At 44.7% G+C, this 17495-nt stretch overlaps 1 protein-coding gene across 1 annotated transcript in view; it reads left to right on the forward strand.

The window, feature by feature from the left end:
• Nucleotides 1-321: 321 nt before the first annotated feature.
• Nucleotides 322-17495, forward strand: part of PPAT (phosphoribosyl pyrophosphate amidotransferase) — a 47891-nt gene continuing 30717 nt past the window's right edge. The window contains exons 1-3 of the mRNA XM_063920872.1: nt 322-772; nt 8150-8216; nt 9143-9349. Of these exons, the coding sequence (XP_063776942.1) occupies nt 645-772; nt 8150-8216; nt 9143-9349 (402 nt within the window). The 5' untranslated portion in view covers nt 322-644. The remainder of the gene's footprint in view (nt 773-8149; nt 8217-9142; nt 9350-17495) is intronic.

A 17495-nucleotide genomic window follows, 5' to 3' on the forward strand; every position in this document is an offset into this window, starting at 1 on the left:
GCCACTGTCTTCACCTATAGTAACACATAACACTGATGTACCCTTACAATAATAGGTGTGCACATATAAGGCTGTAGGGATGAAGTGAGAGTCTCAGGACAGATTATAGGCAGAGTGAAGCAGATGTGACTGTAGATGGTTACTAGGGAAGATCCTATCAGATGTGCTGCAGCAGCAGAGCACATACATACATGTGCAGCACTATGTATTCCTGTGGCTGGAATTGGAAGCTGATAGTTGCTGTGCTCCCTCCTCCGGTCACTGTGGACTTTAAAGGTTAGGTTACAGCCCCAATATGTCCAGGCTTTGTGTTCCCTCCATGCTGCTCTCCCCGCCGCCGGGTCACCACCATAAACACAGAGGCGACAACAGCAGCACCAGGTCCTCCCCCCACCCTGCCTGCAGCCGCAGCTCCGCCTCCCGGCCTCTCCCCCGTAGAACTTTATCCTCGTTACTCGCAGCCTCTGCATCATCCGCGCTCCATTCAGTTCCATCCCCGGGCCGGAGCACCGGCTCACCCCCTCAGCTTCAGGGTGGAGCTTGCCGCTGGCCGGATAGCTATCTACGCTGAGCCAGGCCTGGTGGTCCTCCCCTCGCCCAGGAAGTGCTTCTGCTGAGCCGCTTGATCCCCACGTGTCTGCAGCATGGAGCTGGAGGAGCTGGGCATCCGGGAGGAGTGCGGGGTGTTCGGCTGCGTCGCCTCGGGGAGCTGGCCCACGCAGCTGGATGTGCCCCATGTCATCACCCTGGGGCTGGTGGGCTTGCAGCACAGGTAATGTCTCTGACACCGTAACACGCTGTGATGCTGCTACTGATGTCACATGTTCTGGGTGTATAGCGCTCAGCCGCTGCAGAACCTCCAAATAGGTGTAGTGCGGGTAGCTGGTGGTCGCAGCCGTGTGTGGCCAGTGTGCAGGGAGAGCCATGCATTTACCGTCTGCTGCCCACCACTACATTGCAGCCTCCCCTCACACCTGTAGCTCCCGGTCACAGGGTCAGGCTATTACTGGCTCCCTGGTATGGATAGCTGCTGGTGTCGCTTCCAGGGTGAAAGGTTCTGCTGCTTCTTGCAGAAACTGTCAGAGAGGCGGCGTGCTCTGTCTGTCCAGTTCTCAGTTACGCTGCTGCTAGGTGTTTCCATTACACAATTCCATAACCAAAGTGAATCTGTGTGCTGTCCAATGCTTTACCGTACACTTGGCTGTTTATGCAAGCTCCTATGGGAGTACTGAGTGACTGCAATGTTTGTATTGTTCTAATTAACATGTCTATGCATGCCATGATGTCAGCAGGTAATGTTATTTTTCCCACATAAAAAACATTTTAAACATATATGTTGATGGCAGATAAGAACCACTTGGCCCATCTAGTCTGCCCTAAACACATGTACATGCACACACAAGCGTTATTATTGGGGGAGGGGTGTCAGGAACCACTTAACCTAGTATGAAGGAAACCTGTGCAATGATGGGGAGAATATACAAACTCCACACAGTTAAGGTCATGCTCGGAACCCACAACCTCAGCTGTGAGGCATTACTACTAACCGATCCGACAGGTGAGTGGACCCTGCTTCATGCAGTGCATACAAAATATCTTTTGATTGGCCATGACTCGTACGGCTTGCAGGCGCGCACAATCAAGCATACACACGTATGCCAGATTTGTCATTCCAATTTGCCAGAAAATGACTAATCGGGCCAATGTAGTTTAAGTGTGTACCCACACTAATGCCGGGTAGACACTAACAGATATATCTGCAGATACAGTATATCTATGGATGGCCCAGTCAGTGTGTTGAGCATACACACTGCCTGATCCGTCAGGACTGATGTTATGATCTGGGAAGGCATTTATACACACCTGCCCAGTTCAGCTGTCAATCACCGCCGGCTGCTGCAGCTTGTGTACGGGCAGTCAGCTGACCGCCCGTACACACACAGCGATGTGCTAACATGTTAATACATGGCCAAACATAATTTGGTATGCACTAGGTGTGGTGGATGGAGCCTCCAATATGTTGGCAACCGTCTCCTGTGGTAAACAAAATGGTGCTGACTCTACAGACCACATGGCCTGTCTAGACTAGAGCAGGTATCAAAGTCTAGGGTCAGGTCTACTATTAAATCCCTAGCCCAGCCCCCGACATGTGGCCTCCTGGGCCACTTATACCCCTTTCACACCGCAGCTATAACCCGGTAAATTGCCGTTTTTTAAGCCTTCCAAAACGGTTCTAGCTGCGGTGTGAAAGGGCCACTTTGAATTTACTGGTTACAGATTAATGGTATTTTAAAACTGTTAAAAAGCAGGGTCCTACACGGTTCACACCCGTTTCATTGTGCAATGTGAAAAGGCTCTGAAACGGTATTTCCAAACCACAGAAGGTGATAGGCTCTCTCCATGCGTGATGTCACCAGGCAGAAGCAGGAAATAAACTGGAGGAAACACATGAGAGTGAAGAAGCATTTCATTACACAGAATACAGTTTAAAATGGCAAATTGGAGTGATGAGGAGGTTAGGGAGCTGCTTAGGATCAGAGGGGATGAAGAAATATGTAGACAAATCACTGGGACAGTGTAGGATGCAGTAATCTACAAAAACATGGTAAAGATGCTTGAAGCTGCTGGGTTCCATCGTACGACTAGCCAAATTATTAATAATGGGTGGGCCAGAAAAGTGCATTTAAAATGACAACCACTGTTTTCTATAGGAGAAACGGGTTCAGTGTGAAAGGTACCAAAACGGTAATGAAACGGTAATATACCAGTTACAACATGCGATGTGAAGGGGGTTTAACTACTCAGACCCGTTTTAAGAACCGTTTAAAGAACCGTTTCAAAAGCAGGGTTTGCGATGTGAAAGCAGCATTACATACATGTCTGAGGATTCAGGCATGTATGTAAAGGCACAGATGTGTTCCTTTATGTAACTTCTCATACAAATTAGCAAACACAATTTAGAGAAAATTCGCTATAAATGTTAAAAACAATGAGGTCAAATAATTCTGCACAGTTCCATGCATGTTTGGTATTAATATTGTGCATGCAATTATCTTAATATGAATAAACAAAATGTAATGCATGCATAGTGTTAGCCATTCAAGCGTATAAAAACGGTCTATGAAAACATGCTAAGCATTATTGAACAACATACACCCTCTTGCTCTTAATATTTGTTCCTAGTTGTAAAATGTATCAGAGTATGCTGGAACTATAGAAATAAATACTAAAATGCAGTTCCCACCTATCCACTGAGACTCTGTATTGCCCAGTCATTGGGGTCGATTCAATTCGGCAACATATGAATAGCGCCGGGAATTAGCTCCCGACACTATTCAATTCAGCTGCTAGTTACCCGCAATTGTCGGGAATTCTTCTCTCATCCCCGGGGATGAGAGAAGAAACCCGACAAAAGTGCTGCCTCGCGGCCGGCGCAAGGCTGATTCTGTCGGGAATCAGCCTCGCGCCGGGGAGTTAAGTCGGAGAATGCCCGTTCTCCCGACAATTCAACCTGTTTAGTCGGCGAGAACGGGCCATCGCCGACTTAACTGGAGCTGAATTGAATAGCGTCGGGAGCTAATTCCCGGCGCTATTCATAAGTTGCCTAATTGAATCGACCCCATTGTGTTTGTTTCTCATGGGGTGTTTGCCTGTAAATAGTTGCTGACTTTACCTTTTTATTAAGAGAACATTTTGGCGCACGCATTTCAGAGTACAGATGGGTGTCCCACCAGAATGATATGGGGGCAATCTGTAGCAAGTGTGAGTCATTCTGTCAAATGGCAATTGCTAATAGAAAAACAGTTTTTGACTGTCCCATTGTGTAGAGGAAGCGAGTGTTGTCGTTGTCATCATGGTGTTGCAGTCTTCAGTAGTAGTAAAAAAAAAAAAAAAAGTGACAACACTTCCCTGATTAATGGGGATATGTGTTATTTGAGATGGTGCTGATTTTATGTCTTCTGAACCATTTTGGTTGGGATACAAGTTATACAGGTTGAGTATCCCATATCCAAATATTCCGAAATACGGAATATTCCGAAATACGGACTTTTTTGAGTGAGAGTGAGATAGTGAAACCTTTGTTTTTTGATGGCTCAATGTACACAAACTTTGTTTAATACACAAAGTTATTAATAATATTGTATTAAATGACCTTCAGGCTGTGTATATAAGGTGTATATGTAACATAAATGCATTCTGTGTTTAGATTTAGGTCCCATCACCATGATATCTCATTATGGTATGCAATTATTCCAAAATACGGAAAAATCCGATATCCAAAATACCTCTGGTCCCAAGCATTTTGGATAAGGGATACTCAACCTGTACGAGTTTATCAAGGGGCCAATATTGATGGTTAAGTGAGACCCATGTGTCGTGCACCTGCTATTCTGGCTACCACTGGTGTTGCTGGTGCAGAGCACAAACAAAGGTGGTTAACAGGACAGTATAGTGCAGCAGATACAATAGTAGGGGCACAACTCAATACTGAGAGCTGAATAGCGCTGGGAATTAGCTATTCAATACAGGGCAACGTAAATCGAAGAATTCCCGTTCTCCCGGACCAGACAGGGTGTTTTGTCAGGAGAACCGGCATTCTCCAATTTAAGAGCCCGGCACAATGCTGTTTCTGCCGCGATAAGAGCAGAAATCAGCAACGTGCCGGCACTTCTGTAGCATTTCTGATCCACCACTCCAGGTGTCACAATGGCGCTGTATTGAATAGCCCCGGGACCTAATTCCCGGCTCTATTCAACTCTCAGAATTGGATTGTGCCCTGGGAAGTCATGCGGACATATGAAGGCATGCAGACCAAATGGTTTCGTAGAAGTCATGGAAATCAAAGGCTGTATCTTGTGCTGGGTACACACTTGGCCGACCGAGTGAATCGTAAGGTAAGCTATATACACTTACCAAGCTGCCCCTCGATAAGTCTGGATAGATGTCACAACTGGGTGACCTGCCATGTTGCGATATCATTGCCGGCTGTTCCTGTGGCTGCATATCAGATCGGTTGTCTGTGTTGCCTGTACATACAGGTAGACGTACCGATATGTTTGTATCATGCATTGGGTGTTACTGTAGGGCCAACCTGATAGGTCTGTGAACAATGTACAGTCAGATCTGCTCTACAATGCACTAGCGATATATTGTTTGTACAAACCATATATTGCATAGTGTGTACCCAGCTATCGTGTGTAGTTACAGTCGGGGGGGGTGATGTGTGTGTGTGTGTGTGTGTGTGTGTGTGTGTGTGTGTGTGTGTGTATATAACATTTTCTTGGTGAGCACTGAGCTGTTTGACACCAGAGGAAATAGTTTACCTGAATATTGCTTACTGGAGTTTATAAGAATTTTGGGGTGTATTCATGAAGTAGTGAAAAAATGGACAAGTTGCCCATGGCAACCAATCAGTTGCTACATATAATTTTATAGAATGCACTTTATAAATGTTACCTTAACACTGGTTGCCATCGGCAACTTCTCCACTGGCTCAATTCACTGCTTCACGAATAGACCCCTAACTATGTATTTTTCATGTGTCGTCTACCACACTGAAGAAATCTTTTTGTAATTTTTCCTCTGCTCTTTAAGCTTTCTGTAATTTCCCTTTAATAGAATCACTCTTGACCCATCCCTGTCCTCTAATGTTCCTTATTGCTTTTCCTGTTTGAAATCATATTGGTTTGCTTCACAAGGGATTAATGAAGTCTAGAGCCTAACCTACAAGGCGCACTAACTTCCTCGACAAGTCCTCTTTACGCTCCTCAAACATGAAAATATTTAAAAGGTCCCTATAACCCAGTGGTTCTTAATGTTATCCCTCAAGTATTTCCAGCAGGTCATGTTTTGAGGATAATTACTGAGCCAGCAAAATACACAAGACATGACCTACTTGTGGTACTTGAGGACTAGTGTTGAGAACCCCTAGTATAACTCCTCTTCGTGGGATGTACTAAAGTTGAAAATGCAGCCAAAACTCAGAAAATCCAGTTTTCTGAGTTTTGTCCACATTTCTGTATGTACCAAGCTCCGTAATGTAATATGTTTTGGAGCTTGAAGAGGGCAATACCCACCAAGTCCATGTGGTGTTACCCTATAGAAACCTATGGGCTACTTTTCGTATTTTCCCCTGAGAGGGATCCAATCAGGTCTCCCAGCATTTCCTGCGGCAGCCGTATCCCTCTGCACATGCGCAGAAGCACTACAGGGTCCTAAACTTGGAAGTCCTCCTATCATTAAGAACTGCTTTTATCGGGAGAGCTGTCCTTTGAGACTTGAATTTATTAACTCCTGTATATGTATGTATGTATGTATGTATATATATATATATATATATATATATATATATATATATATATATATATATTATAGTGCAATAGAGCGCCTGATAGTGTTTATATGTTAAAATATTATTGTATAGCCAGTTCACCCTGTGAGGTGTGTAAAGTACAATTTTTTAAAAAAGAACAACTTAGCTCCTTGGAGGCAGCTTCGATCAGATGACGCTTTAGAACATGTAAGTTAAAAAACAAAAGAAGAACATAGTGTGTACTGTTTTTACAGAGTTAAAAATGCATATAAAACTCTGAAAGTAGGAACCTTGCTGGTCCCAATAGCCATACAGAAGTTTGTCAGAATACAAATAAAAACACAATTTATTATAACAATCCTGACGCAAAGGCAGGTAGCAAACGTACAAGATAAAAACAATTAGGTAGCTTATCTATCCATGATTGGAAATGTCGTATAAACAGCAATTTCGTAACCAGAGATTCAATTTAAAATCCTGTAGCAAATGCAGGTATCATACGTACGAGATAAAAACATAAAAACGGCTTATCTGTCCAATGTTAGAAGTATCGGGTGAGCAGCAAATCCCAATCCCAACGCGTTTCGTCCTTTAGCAGAGGACTTCTTCAAGTCCTTGAAGAAGTCCTCTGCTAAAGGACGAAACGCGTTGGTTTTGGGATTTGCTGCTCACCCGATACTTCTAACATTGGACAGATAAGCCGTTTTTATCTCGTACGTATGATACCTGCATTTGCTACAGGATTTTAAATTGAATCTCTGGTTACGAAATTGCTGTTTATACGACATTTCCAATCATGGATAGATAAGCTACCTAATTGTTTTTATCTTGTACGTTTGCTACCTGCCTTTGCGTCAGGATTGTTATAATAAATTGTGTTTTTATTTGTATTCTGACAAACTTCTGTATGGCTATTGGGACCAGCAAGGTTCCTACTTTCAGAGTTTTATATGCATTTTTAACTCTGTAAAAACAGTACACACTATGTTCTTCTTTTGTTTTTTAACTTACATGTTCTAAAGCGTCATCTGATCGAAGCTGCCTCCAAGGAGCTAAGTTGTTCTTTTTTTAAAAATTGTACTTTACACACCTCACAGGGTGAACTGGCTATACAATAATATTTTAACATATAAACACTATCAGGCGCTCTATTGCACTCTATTTTTTTATCTATTTACTCTGTACTGGGCATGAGCTGCCACCCATTGATTTATGGGGTGTGTTACAAATATCTCTAATTAATTCCATAACAATTTGTTAGAGTGTCATACTTAGGACTGGTCCAGGCGCTATTCTTCATTTGTTATATATGTATATGTGTGTGTATGTATGTATGTATGTATGTATGTATGTATGTATGTATGTATGTATGTATGTATGTATGTATGTATGTATTGGAATGTATCTTATCGAGGATGCAATGTTTTATACATCCCACCCCTTCTCCGTGTTCTGTGTTTCCAAACGAGCCATTCCCTCTTCTAGCCAGCAGCTATAATTCTTCTGTAGATAGTTTCCCACACCCTACATGGTAATCTGTTTCATGTCATTGTGTATCACTTGTATGTATCAATGTATGTGGGCTGTGTAATCTTTTATAAATGAAAGATGATCATTATACAATTTTTAATAAAGTTTTGTAAGGCATTTCCTTACCTTGCCTGTGGCAAAAAAACCGAAGTCTCTACAACTCCTCTCAGAAGAGAGTCTGGCTAGCACTGCATTTTATTGCTTTTGAATGCCTTTAGCAACACATTTGGTTAAATGTCTGTATCTGGAAGCACAATTTGTTAATGTGTTTTTATTTTATTTTGTATTTATTTTTTTTCTGTACAGGGGACAGGAAAGTGCTGGCATTGTGACTAGCGATGGTGGTGATGTGCCAACATACAAAATGCACAAGGTAAATATTCATTGTTATGCTTATTCTGTAGTCAATAATCTTTAACTCCTGTATCGTGTCGAACTTAATGAAAATATAATTTTTTTTTATTTTTTTTTACTTTTTTATTTTTATAATGGTAGGTTTTCAAGTGGTAATTGTCTCACCGGGGGCTGTTCAGTTAGCCCTGATAAATCGGCGCGAGATGCGGCTTAGCAGGGATTTTTTTTTCCGCCTGCCTCAGGCCGGTAAAGCTAAATCTCTGAAAACGGCCCCGTTTTAATCCGAAAATGGGGCTGTTTCTACCAAACACACACGTTTCACTGAATCTGTGTGTTTTTGAGTGAGAAGGATGTATTTAAAAAAAAATAATCTCTTTTTTTATTCTGGTGACCTAATTGGATACGCAAAAATGTTGTTGTTTTTTAAATCGAAGAAAAATCGCTAAAAACTTCAGTTTTTCGCTCCCGATGCTACTTCGCAGGTAATTTAATATCCCCCAATAAATAGAAATATGGAATTCTTTTCATTTGGAATGTATAAAAATAGATTGCACATTTAATCTGAAATGCACAAAATATTTCCAAGTGCTACTTTTTATGCAGAATTTCTCATTTTCGTTGAACATATTTTTTTGAGATGGGGCTAAAGTGCACCTGATGCTTAGCTGTAGTGGGGGCAGCCATTTTGTAAACTGTACCAGTGTTCATTAGAATAATCAATATAATTTCAATACATCAACGGCTTCATTCCTAGTGGCATGGCCAATGGGTTAGCTGATAAAATGGTGAAAAATGAATGTTTGTAACTTCTGTGTTTTTCAGCTTTGAGACTATTCAAAATGGTTTTTAAAAGATTCCCCTCCACCTAATGTCCTTTGAACACACTAAACTATAGGTAAACCTACTTTTGTGTGTTTATTTTTTTAATTCTTTGTTTCTTTTAAGGGGATGGGTCTTGTGAATCATGTGTTTTCTGAGGAGAGTATGAAGAAGCTGAATTGGAGCAACCTGGGCATTGGCCACACAAGATATTCTACATCAGGGAATTCGGCACTAGAAAACTGCCAGCCATTTGTGGTTGAAACTCTGCATGGGAAGATTGCTGTGGCACATAACGGGGAGCTCATAAATGCTGCTCGGCTCAAACGAAAGGTAAATACATAAAGCTATGTTTTTGTGTTATATTTTTTATTTTATTTTTTTATTTTTTTTATGTGATCTGACGTTTTATTCAATCGCAGTTCAAAATTTCCCTGTCTTCAGCAGTTCCTAATGGAATGTTTCACGGTCCTATCTTGTGTGTTTCGTCTAGGGGGAACTGTGTAGATATTCAATATATGGCCGTAAAATGTAATGCTTTGTGTGATGTGGATACAGTATATACAGTGCACTGTTGGCTGTAGAATGGGCAATCCTTTCCAATTGGAACATTTTGTGTGTAACCCTGTGGGTCTTTCCTGTGTTAGTAACGTGTACCTAAATCATGGAGAGCTTGCTTTTGCAGTCCTTGAAAATAATCGTTTTTCCACAGCCCACAATTCTTCCTTTCTGCTGTGATAAGGGCCAGTCCTGCTGTGATTGTGTTTTATTCTGAGAAATCAGACTGTAGTCTGAACATCTCCTACTAAATCTAAAAACCTTTATTAGAAAAGATCAGATCAAGTTATGGAACTGACCCAGTAAGTGCCTGGTTACATTAGATTGCCCTATTCCAACACTTCCAAAGCTGACCATAACTTCAGAAGGTCTGGCATGTTTAAAAAGGATTACATTTTTTGAGGACTTCTAATATAGAGAGGACACCCATAGACAGACACGGAGACTTGCTAATAAAAGGGCAATATGGCATTTAGCAGTGTATGAAAACTTCCTTTTTTTTTTTTGCATTAGAGAGCCTATCATACCCCTTTTCCACTAGCTCAAAAAATACGGGTAAATGCACGGAGGCGCGCATTTACCTGTGTTTTTTGCAAGTGGAAAAGGGTCCCCCCGCAAAAACCCGGATCAAGTGACCCGTGAATCCTACCCGGGTAGCTACCTGGGTAGGACACGGGAATGATCCCGATGATCGATGCGACACGGCTCCCGTTTACATTGTATGGAAGGGCGGCGCTGGGAGATCATGTGATCTCCCAGCGCCGCCCCTGCCGCGTCACTAGAAGCATCACCAACCCGGCAATATGCCGGGTTGGTGACTGCTGATGGGAAAGGGGCTGAGCACGGGTCGCAGCAGGGCAGCTCCCGTGTCAGGCTCCCGGCTGCGACCCGTGCTCGCAGGTGGAAAAGGGGTATCAGAATCCTAGTCTAACAAGAGTGGACCCTAAATAACATTTCATCATGGTCACTGACCTTGTGTTAGCCATCTGTTAGCTGTACCTGATGGCTGTATTGTTAAAGTATTATGTAAAAATGAGCAGGGACATACAGTATAACTGAGATGAAGAGTTGTTCTTTCCTATTAACATAATCTGGGTTTATTTCTAATGTGCTCGCTTCCTTTTTGGCATAGCGCTGTGCAGTGCCTTCTTCTGCTTGCCAAATTGGAAGCTTGATTAGCAGTTATCCTGTCCTCGGGCAGAAATGTGACTTGCATAAGACCTAATTGGTTTAGCATGACTTGCTATCTGCTTGTTAGGAGTTAATAGCCAGTGATCCATATGTAATGTTCTGCCTGCACTACTACAACTTCTGTCTTGCCAGCTGACCTAACATACAGACTCCAAACCATTTAAGCTCTTCACTGTATATACAGTATGAGACTGTCCCAAGATGTGTAGTCCATCTTTGTATGTGTAATAAACTCTAGAAAACATGAACATATAAAACTGCTTCATAGTGGTGGTACATTGATAGTGCAGGCAATATTAAGCAAACACGAGCCTTATCAATGTCTCAGTCTTCACTTAAAACATAAAGAGCTTATGTTGTATATGGACGTAGACATTTTCTGTTCAATCTATACAGAGATTTCTCTAACATCCTTCGTGGATACTGGGGTATCTTAGTACTGTGGGTATAGAGCGGTCCGCAGGAGCATCTGGCACATGTAAAACTGTGTGCTGACTCCTCCCTCTATGCCCCTCTCCATGACTCAGTCTTTGAAAATGTGCCCAAGGAGCCGGGTGCACTTTCCTCAGAGCTGCAAGAAGTTTTTTTCAGTCTTTATTTTAGTTTATTTTAAAGGTACACTGACTGGCAATTCAGTGTACCTGCTTCGTGAGACTCAGAGAGGGAAACAAACCAACTTAATGAAGAATTAATGGTTTGTTTCCCTGCTGACAGGACACGGAGCTCCTGAGGTGCTGATCTTTCACTAATGGCAGTGTGAGCCCACACCAGCAGCACAAGCCGCCGCTCTGAGACACATTGCTGAAGCAGACAGTCATTTCCAAGGTGTGGGGAGTACAAACCGGGCGTCCCGGTTAGCGGGTCCCCCGGTAATTTTGGCGGCATGAGTACGGCGGTCCCCAGCTCTGGCAGCGGCGCCCGCCGAGCCCTGACATAACTGGCCATATAGAGGTCCCCAGGTGCTTTCTGGGGCCCTCAGGGTGATTTTAAGCAGCAGAAACTGCATTTCAAGGCCAGTATAATACAGTGAGGGACCGCGTGCCATATTGGGGGCGGGGCTTCCCGGAGAGCAGGACAAGAGGCAGCGGGACGCGCCATTTTAGAGCTGCAGGGCTGCTAACACGCACATGCTCCTGCTTCGCCATCGCTGTTGCTAGGGTCAAGGCTGTGAGTTGTAAACCGACTGCGGAGCTGTATAGCAGCATATAGCTGCACCTTTAGTGTGTTAATATTATAAATAGACTCCCTGAGTCAGTGTGCTGGTTCCATTTCTCTCCTGACTCTCCCCAATACCAGGTCCGGGTCACTGCTATAGGGGGCTGGAATAGGCTGTAGCCGGGTACAAAAATATATATATAGATATAGAGAGAGAGACTTCAAACAAATGCACACTCCCCAGCAATTCTCAGGTGGTGCTCCCTTAAGTCCGTTCCTTCACAGGTCCAGGATATTTAAACTTTGTAGTCAAAGGGCACTCAAACTTCTTAATTAATATGTGAAAGTTTATTTTCTCTATCGTCCTAGTGGATGCTGGGGTTCCTGAAAGGACCATGGGGAATAGCGGCTCCGCAGGAGACAGGGCACAAAAGTAAAGCTTTCCGATCAGGTGGTGTGCACTGGCTCCTCCCCCTATGACCCTCCTCCAAGCCAGTTAGATTTTTGTGCCCGGCCGAGAAGGGTGCAATCTAGGTGGCTCTCCTAAAGAGCTGCTTAGAAAAGTTTAGCTTAGGTTTTTTATTTTACAGTGAGTCCTGCTGGCAACAGGATCACTGCAACGAGGGACTTAGGGGAGAAGAAGTGAACTCACCTGCGTGCAGGATGGATTGGCTTCTTGGCTACTGGACATCAGCTCCAGAGGGACGATCACAGGTACAGCCTGGATGGTCACCGGAGCCTTGCCGCCGGCCCCCTTGCAGATGCTGAAGTAAGAAGAGGTCCAGAATCGGCGGCAGAAGACTCCTCAGTCTTCTAAAGGTAGCGCACAGCACTGCAGCTGTGCGCCATTTTCCTCTCAGCACACTTCACACGGCAGTCACTGAGGGTGCAGGGCGCTGGGAGGGGGGCGCCCTGGGAGGCAAATGAATACCTATTTTGGCTAAAAATACCTCACATATAGCCTCCGGAGGCTATATGGAGATATTTAACCCCTGCCAGAATCCGTTAAGAGCGGGAGACGAGGCCGCCGAAAAAGGGGCGGGGCCTATCTCCTCAGCACACAGCGCCATTTTCCCTCACAGAAAGGCTGGAGGGAAGGCTCCCAGGCTCTCCCCTGCACTGCACTACAGAAACAGGGTTAAAACAGAGAGGGGGGGTACTAAATTGGCGTTAGAAATATATAAAAAAGATGCTATAAGGGAAAACACTTATATAAGGTTGTCCCTATATAATTATAGCGTTTTTGGTGTGTGCTGGTAAACTCTCCCTCTGTCTCTCCAAAGGGCTAGTGGGTCCTGTCCTCTATCAGAGCATTCCCTGTGTGTGTGCTGTGTGTCGGTACGTGTGTGTCGACATGTATGAGGACGATGTTGGTGAGGAGGCGGAGCAATTGCCTGTAATGGTGATGTCACTCTCTAGGGAGTCGACACCGGAATGGATGGCTTATTTAGGGAATTACGTGATAATGTCAACACGCTGCAAGGTCGGTTGACGACATGAGACGGCCGACAAACAATTAGTACCGGTCCAGACGTCTCAAAAACACCGTCAGGGGTTTTAAACCGCCCGTTTACCTTAGTCGGTCGACACAGACACGGACACTGAATCCAGTGTCGACGGTGAATAAACAAACGTATTCCTTATTAGGGCCACACGTTAAAGGCAATGAAGGAGGTGTTTCATATTTCTGATACTACAAGTACCACAAAAGAGGGTATTATGTGGGATGTGAAAAAACTACCGTAGTTTTTCCTGAATCAGATAAATTAAATAAAGTGTGTGATGATGCGTGGGTTCCCCCCGATAGAAAATTATGGGCGGTATACCCTTTCCCGCCAGAAGTTAGGGCGCGTTGGGAAACACCCCTTAGGGTGGATAAGGCGCTCACACGCTTATCAAAACAAGTGGCGGTACCGTCTATAGATAGGGCCGTCCTCAAGGACCAGCTGACAGGAGGCTGGAAAATATCATAAAAAGTATATACACACATACTGGTGTTATACTGCGACCAGCGATCGCCTCAGCCTGGATGTGCAGAGCTGGGGTGGCTTGGTCGGATTCCCTGACTAAAAATATTGATACCCTTGACAGGGACAGTATTTTATTGACTATAGAGCATTTAAAGGATGCATTTCTATATATGCGAGATGCACAGAGGGATATTTGCACTCTGGCATCAAGAGTAAATGCGATGTCCATATCTGCCAGAAGATGTTATGGACACGACAGTGGTCAGGTGATGCAGATTCCAAACGGCACAAAGGTGTATTGCCGTATAAAGGAAGAGGAGTTATTTGGGGTCGGTCCATCGGACCTGGTGGCCACGGCAACTGCTGGAAAATCCGCCGTTTTTACCCTAAGTCACATCTCTGCAGAAAAAGACACCGTCTTTTCAGCCTCAGTCCTTTCGTCCCTATAAGATCATATCTGCCCAGGGATAGAGGAAAGGGAAGAAGACTGCAGCAGGCAGCCCATTCCCAGGAACAGAAGCGTTCCACCGCTTCTGACAAGTTCTCAGCATGGCGCTGAGACCGTACAGGACCCCTGGATCCTACAAGTAGTATCCCAGGGGTACAGATTGGAATGTCGAGACGTTTCCCCTTCGCAGGCTCCTGAAGTCTGCTTTACCAAGGTCTCCCTCCGACAAGGAGGCAGTATGGGAAAAAATTCACAAGCTGTATTCCCAGCAGGTGATAATTAAATTACCCCTCCTACTACAAGAAAAGGGGTATTATTCCACACTATATTGTGGTACTGAAGCCAGAAGGCTAGGTGAGACTTATTCTAAAAAAATTTTTGAACACTTACAAAGGTTCAAATCAAGATGGAGTCACTCAGAGCAGTGATAACGAACCAGGAAGAAGGGGACTATATAGTGTCCCGGGACATCAGGGATGCTTACCTCTATGTCCCAAATTTGCCCTTCTCACTAAGGGTACCTCAGGTTCGTGGTGCAGAACTGTCACTATCAGTTTCAGACGCTGCCGTTTGGATTGTCCACGGCACCCCGGGTCTTTACCAAGGTAATGGCCGAAATGATGATTCTTCTTCGAAGAAAAGGCGTCTTAATTATCCCTTACTTGGACGATCTCCTGATAAGGGCATAGTCCAGGGAAAAGTTGGAGGTCGGAGTAGCACTATCTCGGATACTGCTACAACAGCACGGGTGGATTCTAAATATTCCAAAATCGCAGCTGATCCCGACGACACGTCTGCTGTGCCTAGGGATGATTCTGGACACAGTCCAGAAAAAGGTGTTTCTCCCGGAAGAGAAAGCCAGGGAGTTATCCGAGCTAGTCAGGAACCTCCTAAAAACAGTGCATCATTGCACAAGGGTCCTGGTAAAAATGGTGGCTTCCTACGAAGCAATTCCATTCGGCAGATTTCACGCAAGAACTTTTCAGTGGGATCTGCTGGACAAATGGTCCGGATCGCATCTTCAGATGCATCAGCGGATAACCCTATATCCAAGGACAAGGGTGTCTCTCCTGTGGTGGTTACAGAGTGCTCATCTTCTAGAAGGCCGCAGATTCGGCATTCAGGTTTGGATGCTGGTGACCACGGAGCCCAGCCCGAGAGGCTGGGGAGCAGTCACACAAGGAAAAAATTTCCAGGGAGTGTGATCAAGTCTGGAGACTTTTCTCCACATAAATATACTGGAGCTAAGGGTAAATTTATAATGCTCTAAGCTTAGCAAGACCTCTGCTTCAAGGTCAGCCGGTATTGATCCAGTGGGAAAAACATCACGGCAGTCGCCCACGTAAACAGACAGGGCGACACAAGAAGCAGGAGGGCAATGGCAAAAACTGCAAGGACTTTTCGCTGGGCGGAAAATCATGTGATAGCACTGTCAGCAGTGTTTCATCCCGGGAATGGAAACTGGGAAGCAGACTTCCTCAGCAGGCACGACCTCCACCCGGGAGAGTGGAAACTTCATCGGGAAGTTTTTTCCACATGATTGTAAACCGTTGGGAAATACCAAAGGTGGACATGATGGCGTCCCGTCTGAACAAAAAACGGGACAGGTATTGCGCCAGGTCTAGAGACCCTCAGGCAATAGCTGTGGACGTTCTGGTAACACCGTGGGTGTACCAGTCGGTGTATGTGTTCCCTCCTCTGCTTCTCATACCTAAGGTGCTGAGAATTATAAGACGTAGAGGAGTAAGAACTATACTCATGGCTCCGGATTGGCCAAGAAGGACTTGGTACCCGGAACTTCAAGAGATGCTTACAGAGGTCTTATGGCCTCTGCCGCTAAGAAGGGACTTGCTTCAGCAAGTACCATGTCTGTTCCAAGACTTACCGCAGCTGCGTTTGTCGGCATGGCGGTGGAAAGCCGGATCCTAAGGGAAAAAGGCATTCCGGAAGAGGTCATTCCTACCCTGGTCAAAGCCAGAAAGGAGGTGACCGCACAACATTATCACCGCATGTGGCGAAAATATGTTGCGTGGTGTGAGGCCAGGAAGGCCCCACAAAAAGAAATTTCAACTCGGTCGTTTCCTGCATTTCCTGCAAACAGGAGTGTCTATGGGCCTCAAATTGGGGTCCATTAAGGTTCAAATTTCGGCCCTGTCGATTTTCTTCCAGAAAGAATTGGCTTCAGTTCCTGAAGTCCAGAAGTTTGTCAAGGGAGTATTGCATATACAACCCCCTTTTGTGCCTCCAGTGGCACTGTGGGATCTCAACGTAGTTCTGGGATTCCTCAAATCACATTGGTTTAAAACCAGTCAAATCTGTGGATTTGAAGCATCTCACATGAAAAGTGACCATGCTCTTGGCCCTGGCCTGGACCAGGCGAGTGTCAAATTGGTGGTTTTTTCTCAAAAAAAGCCCATATCTGTTTGTCCATTCGGACAGGGCAGAGCTGCGGACTCGTCCCCAGTTCTCTCCCTAAGGTGGTGTCAGTGTTTCACCTGAACCAGCTTATTGTGGTGCCTTGCACCTACTAGGGACTTGGAGGACTCCAAGTTGCTAGATGTTGTCAGGGCCCTGAAAATATGTTCCAGGACGGCTGGAGTCAGGAAAACTGACTTGCTGTTATCCTGTATGCACCCAACAAACTGGGTGCTCTTGCTTCTAAGCAGACTATTGCTAGTTGGATGTGTAATACAATTCAGCTTGCACATTCTGTGGCAGGCCTGCCACAGCCAAAATATGTAAATGCCCATTCCACAAGGAAGGTGGGCTCATCTTGGGCGGCTGCCCGAGGGGTCTCGGCTTTACAACTTTGCCGAGCAGCTACTTGGTCAGGGGCAAACACGTTTGCTAAATTCTACAAATTTGATACCCTGGCTAAGGAGGACCTGGAGTTCTCTCATTCGGTGCTGCAGAGTCATCCGCACTCTCCCGCCCGTTTGGGAGCTTTGGTATAATCCCCATGGTCCTTTCAGGAACCCCAGCATCCACTAGGACGATAGAGAAAATAAGAATTTACTTACCGATAATTCTATTTCTCGGAGTCCGTAGTGGATGCTGGGCGCCCATCCCAAGTGCGGATTATCTGCAATACTTGTACATAGTTACAAAAATCGGGTTATTATTGTTGTGAGCCATCTTTTCAGAGGCTCCGCTGTTA

The sequence above is a fragment of the Pseudophryne corroboree genome, chromosome 1, assembly GCF_028390025.1.
Source record: "Pseudophryne corroboree isolate aPseCor3 chromosome 1, aPseCor3.hap2, whole genome shotgun sequence".
NCBI classification, from domain to species: Eukaryota; Metazoa; Chordata; class Amphibia; order Anura; family Myobatrachidae; genus Pseudophryne; species Pseudophryne corroboree.